Below are 5,753 nucleotides of genomic sequence, written 5' to 3' on the forward strand. Positions count from 1 at the left end.
TTTTTAATTGGATTTTTATTTAAGAGATAAAACATTTTGAGTCCGAAAAACCAAAAAGATTCTGCTGATTTCATCTGTTTGATGTGGCAAGATGGATGGTAATGAGGCATTTGGACTATGTTGCTTCATGGCACACGTGAGGCACTTAGCATTTGGGTATTTAAAATGATGAAATTGAGGTGATTATTAGATAATAGATAAAAAAACAAAAACGAAAGAAAAACGACCATAAAGCCCGACTCGCAGTCCAACACACGTTGCACCCGTCGGGCCATCGGCCCATGCCATCCATTCCGAATGCAAATGGAGGCACCTGTGGACGGACATTCCTATTTGACGCATCCTGCGTCAAACTGAGGCTGTTTTGCACAGGGAGATAGAGCGATGTTCGAGTTAGGCCGGCCCGTTTAAGCGTTTCGACGTCCCCAGTGTTGGGAACCTTCTAGAGGTTCCCAACCGGTTTTTTTTCCAGGAAATTTCTACAAGTTTCCAAAACTGTTTTTTCTTGTTCTTTTTTTTTCACTTTCCTTTTTCCCTTTTCTTTTTTTCTTGTCTCTCTTTTGTTCCCTTTTCTGTTTTTTCTTTTTTCTATTTCCTTTTCTCTTTCCTTTACTTTCATTTTAATGTTTCATTTTCAATTTAATTTTTGTTTCTTAAAAACATGTTTTTTTTAAATCATCGTTTGTTCATAAATCCAAAAAATGTTCATGATTTTACAAAAATGTTTGTATTTTTCAATAAACATTCGGAATGTTTCGGTTCAGAATGTTCACAACTTTTCAAAGAATGGTGCCCTTGTAAAAAATGTTCAATTGTAGAAAGACCATATTTAAAAATTGTTCGCAACTGTCCAATTTTTCAGGAGTTCAAAAAATGTTCATGTTACAAAAAATGTTTGCAAATTTTAAGCAATGTTTGTGGTTTTCAAATTTAGTTCAGAATGTTTTTCTTTGAAATGCTCACAAATTTCAAAAATAGTTCAATTTTTTTGAAAATGTTCATGTTTCCATTTTTCAAGAGTATGAAATTTTTTTGCTTTTCAAAAATTGTTCACAAATTTCAAAACATATTCGTGTGTTTATAAAATTGTTTGTAAGGTTACTAAAAAAATATTCAATTGCATAAACATGTTCAATTTATTTTCAAAACATGAACATTTATTTTCTTTTTTCTATTTCCTTTTCTCTTTCCTTTACTTCCATTTTAATGTTTATTTTCAATTTAATTTTTGTTTCTTAAAAACATGTTCAATTTCATAAATCCAAAAAATGTTCATGCTTTTACAAAAGTGTTTGTATTTTTCAATAAATGTTCAGAACGTTTCGGTTCAGAATGTTCACAACTTTTCAAAAAATGTTTCCATTATCAGAAAACGTTCAATTGTAGAAAAACCATATTTCAAAAATTGTCCGCAACTGCCATTTTTTTAGGAGTTCAAAAAATGTTCATGTTACAAAAAATGTTTGCAAATTTCAAACAATGTTTGTTTTTTTTAAATTTTGTTCAGAAAATTTTTCTTTGAAATGCTCACAAGTTTCAAAAATAGTTCAATATTTTTGAAAATGTTCATGTTTCCATTTTTTAAGAGTATGAATAATTGTCAGCGTTTCAAAAATTGTTCACAAATTTCAAAACATGTTAGTGTGTTTATAAAATTGTTTGTAAGGTTACTAAAAAAATATTCAGAACTTAAAAAAAATGTTGCTGTTTTCAATAATGTTAAAAAATGTTCATGTTTTCATTTTGTGGGTTTCGAAATTTTTTCAGAGTTTTTGAAAAATGTTCATGTTTCAAATTTTCTTTGGAGCTTAAAAAAAATGTCCGCCTTGCGTTGTGGAACAAAAAATGTTCCTGTTTCAAAAATTGTTCACGGTTTTCAGAAAATGTACAGTTTTTAATGATTTGAGCTGCCTTAGAAAAAAATGCATTCGATATTTCAGAAATATTTCGAATCTGCATTGGGGTGTGGTTCTTAAGAGTTTTTGTTGCCTTACGATCAGCAAAGCTCGTTAGCTCAGCTGGTTTGTATTGCCTTGCCTCATCGGACGAGATATGGGCTTGATACAACTTGAGGGCGCAATTTGTTTCGAGCTATAAATCGTAGCCTGTCGCTACCTTCATGGGCTGGCCCAGTCGTAGACTGCCTTGTGCGTGCGTTCGGCAACCTGCCGCAGAGAGCAGCAGATAGGAGCTCCCCCGTGGACCGTACAGATTTGATCAGATTTGCTGGCATAGGGACGAGTACGAAACATGCAAGCAGCTCACAACCCGAATCGTACGTACACATTGCATTTCAAATTTCCCCCCAAATTACCTTGGATGCATACATGACAGTACATCATCCTCATCGTTCACAGATAGTACATGGAATGGAAGCAAACACTAACGAAGACACACTCGATCGGTAGAGAAAACAAGCAGCAAACGCGGCGGCGAGCTGCGGAAAACAGAGACGCGTGCAAAGACCAGCAGAATCCAGGACCCGAACAGCAGCACACACTGGAGGCCCTCTGTCCTCTGATATATCTACAGTTCAGTGCCTCCGACCATCACCGAGACGGCGGCCGGCCGATCTAGCGGCTGCCGAAGGAGGCGGACGAGCCGAACTTGGTGGCGCTGGCCCTCAGCACGTACTGGTGGTACAAGGCGGCGATGGCGGCGCCGATGAATGGCCCCACCCAGAAGATCCACTGCAACAACAATGGCTACAAATGTAAGCATAAGATGTCTCAGAGGAATTTGAATTAATTTCCTCCTAATTGCATTCTCTACAAAACTATGGGCATACAAGATGGCACTAAGTAGTTAGGTACATTAGAGCTATATAAGAGTTTCTAGGGTAGTTGGATGGTGGAGCAGGTGGGAGTGGGACGAGAGTAGGCAGCGTGTATTGCTCCAAATATAGTATTTTTTGCAGATATATCATACATAAGCTACAAGACTATACAAAAAGAAACTTCAAGGCTAATCAATGGGGTGTGAGTGTGACATCGCTTGAGTTTATTATAAGCGATCCTTATCCCGGGTCCTTCGTCAAAATAGTCGACCTGCTCAGCGTTCTGATTGCTACTTTTGAACTTATGGACGAGGAATACCACAAAAGTTTTATGTCTAGTTCTTTTAAGCTTGAGTCTGCAAGTGATCTAGAACCAGTCATTTGGGATGACATAGTACAGTATGGGTTTAATAAAGTTATCCTACCTATCTTGTGCCGTTCGATAAGATATACAGTATATTCTATCTGTTCTTATGGATGAGGAACACCACACAAGTTCTCTTAGTTTTCTTTTGTTTTTATTTAATAGTCTTCGAGGTGATTGTGACCACTGCTTACCGAAATAGTGGGGTTTGTGCTTTGCTGTGGACTATCTGGAATTGCAGAAACGATCTGGTCTTTAACAGAATATCATGTATACATTTTTTGCAGGTTTTATTCCGGACTACGGCTCTGATCCGTTCGTGGTCGCTACTCACCCAGACGGAGGCCAGGGAGCATTTGGTTACTGGGTCTATCCGTTGGGAGATGGTAGCTCGGGTTATCTTCAACCGGTTTGGATGGCGGTCATGTAATAGGATAGGCATTTAGTATTCCTACCTAGTTTACCCAGCCGGTTGTGGCATCTTGATGTGGCTAGTTGATGTATCTAGCTTCTTCGGGCTCTGTGTGAGCTTGTTCTGCTTTTTTTCACTTATGAGGACCTTTTGAACCATGTTGGCACTACTTTATTTTGTTAATAAGAGGGCCGTATGCATCGTACTGATGCAGAGGCCGGGGTTTCCCCCCTTTTCGAAAAAAAAACTGTGAGAACAATATTAATAATTAGCAGAGAGATGCATGGGGGGCAACGGGGGCACATACGTGGTCATCCCAGGCCTTCTCGTTGTTGTAGATCACAGCAGCTCCCAAGCTCCTTGCCGGGTTGATGCCGGTGCCGGTGATCGGGATAGTGGCCAGGTGCACCATGAACACCGCGAAGCCGATTGGCAGAGGAGCCAGCACCTAAACAATTCATCAAAACATCCATGTTATTTCCAATTAACTCTAGCGTAATTGTTTGCAGATTACTCTACTAGCTTAATTCATCACCATAAACAAACTCAAAATAAGAGCCGCCTTTGTATTTCAAAACCATATATGCAGCAAAATGGAGAGCTGGCAAGGAAGAAGACATGAATGTTTCATATGCTGATATGCCGCCTTGAAAAGGACGGTTCACCAAATCTAAACAATCATATCATCGAAAATTCATGTTGGACTTTCGCACCATGTCCCTATCTAGAATCGGAAGTGCTTGTCTAATGCTAATCACGAGCGGTTTGCCACCTCACAGTTGCTGCATATAATGAATCAAATTAACTAGCTCTAGCTAGGGACTGGACTAGTGAGTGGTACTAGTGGGTGCTGATGAACTACATCAGTACCGGTAGAGAATATCCGGAGACCTGCTTTATCATGCCTAGCCATTTCCATGCAGCATCACTTGTTCGTGGACCAAAGAATATGAAATCAGTCGGTGAGCATGCTGAGAGGAGGGTGATAACTTACTGGGACGTGGGAGTCACGGGCGCTGCGCTTGGGGTCGGTGGCGGAGAAGACGGTATAGACAAGCACGAAGGTGCCGATGATCTCGGCGGCGAGGCCGGTGCCCGTGGAGTAGCCGGAGCTGAGCTCGTTGGCCCCGCCGCCGTAGCGCACGTAGAAGGCGCTCTGGAACCCCTTGACGAGCCCCACGCCGCAGATGGCGCCCAGGCACTGCGCGATGATGTAGAGCAGCGCGCGCACCAGGGACACCTTGCGCGCCAGGAACAGCCCGAAGGTCACCGCCGGGTTGATGTGTCCCCCGGACACACCGGCGGTGCAGTAGACGAGCACGAAGATCATGCCGCCGAACGCCCAGGCGATGCCGAGGATTCCCACGCCGCTGCAGGCCGCGTCGGCGGCGTTGGGGCCGGCGGGGTCTGCCTGGTGCTTGTACCCGATGACGGTGGCCACGGTGATGTAGAGGAAGAGCAGCGTGGCCACGAACTCGGCGATGACCGCGCGGTACAGGGACCACTTGGTCAGCTCCTCGGCGTCGAAGAGCGGCGCCGGCGGCGGGTCGGAGTAGTCCTTGGCCGCGTACCCCCCGCCGGGTGGCGCCGCCTCGATGTCCTTGGCCATCGTCGCCTCCTCAGCCGATCGACAAGCTAGGGTGTGTGTGTGTGTGGTGGTGCCCAAGGTGCGAGTGCGCTGAAGCTCTGTGGTGGTGGTGTGAGACGACGAGGACACGGGCGTGGTATTTATGGCGGCGAGGCGCGGGGCGGCTACTGGCTCTCGGCGAAAGGCCGGCGCAGGGCGCTCCCTTTGCGAATTTAGTTTGTTTGTTTAGTGGCTGGGTTTATTAGTGGAAGATAAGGGCGTTCCCGTTGGTGTCTTGTTTCTAGGTTATAAACTTTGCCGCCCACGGCCCTCATCATTGCATCACTCCAGAGCAGATGGCTCACTGCTGGCTGCGCCTAATACGGTGGAGCTTACTTTGTAGTTTTAATTAGTGGCCCAGTTCCGTCTGGCGACGGGTGAATGCACGTACAGAATCCATGATTTGAGGTGATGGCAGATACGTCGTCAGCTTAATTGCCTGCTGAGCGTGCTGTGTGAAGCACTAGTAACCTGGTAAAAGCAATCGAAATGTAGGCACCAGGTCAGCAGTCACTGGTTTGCTACGAGCATTTGGCGGCAAATTTTGTATTGTTGACATTTGTCTGGGCTCTCC

General features: G+C 43.7%; 1 protein-coding gene across 1 annotated transcript; it reads right to left on the reverse strand.

Annotated features, from left to right (window-relative positions):
- Nucleotides 1-2,276: 2,276 nt before the first annotated feature.
- On the reverse strand, nucleotides 2,277-5,370 carry LOC123046092 (aquaporin PIP2-5). Its single transcript, XM_044469379.1, has 3 exons — nucleotides 4,547-5,370; nucleotides 3,860-4,000; nucleotides 2,277-2,690 (listed from the first exon to the last, which is right to left on the reverse strand). Exons 1-3 carry the CDS (start codon nucleotides 5,159-5,161, stop codon nucleotides 2,574-2,576), a joined length of 873 nt encoding a protein of 290 aa, XP_044325314.1. The 5' UTR covers nucleotides 5,162-5,370; the 3' UTR covers nucleotides 2,277-2,573.
- Between the last annotated feature and the right edge of the window lie 383 nt (nucleotides 5,371-5,753).

Source organism: Triticum aestivum, chromosome 2B, assembly GCF_018294505.1.
Source record: "Triticum aestivum cultivar Chinese Spring chromosome 2B, IWGSC CS RefSeq v2.1, whole genome shotgun sequence".
Taxonomy (NCBI): Eukaryota; Viridiplantae; Streptophyta; class Magnoliopsida; order Poales; family Poaceae; genus Triticum; species Triticum aestivum.

Bases quoted from the DNA above. Each gene is read 5' to 3' on its own strand.
- LOC123046092 (XM_044469379.1), bottom strand. From the start codon at position 5,161: ATGGCCAAGGACATCGAGGCGGCGCCACCCGGCGGGGGGTACGCGGCC. The intron at 4,001-4,546 runs GTAAGTTATCAC...TGAATTGTTTAG, and splicing joins CCCGTGACTCCCACGTCCCA to GTGCTGGCTCCTCTGCCAAT. The intron at 2,691-3,859 runs GTATGTGCCCCC...TTGTTGTTGCAG, and splicing joins AGAAGGCCTGGGATGACCAC to TGGATCTTCTGGGTGGGGCC.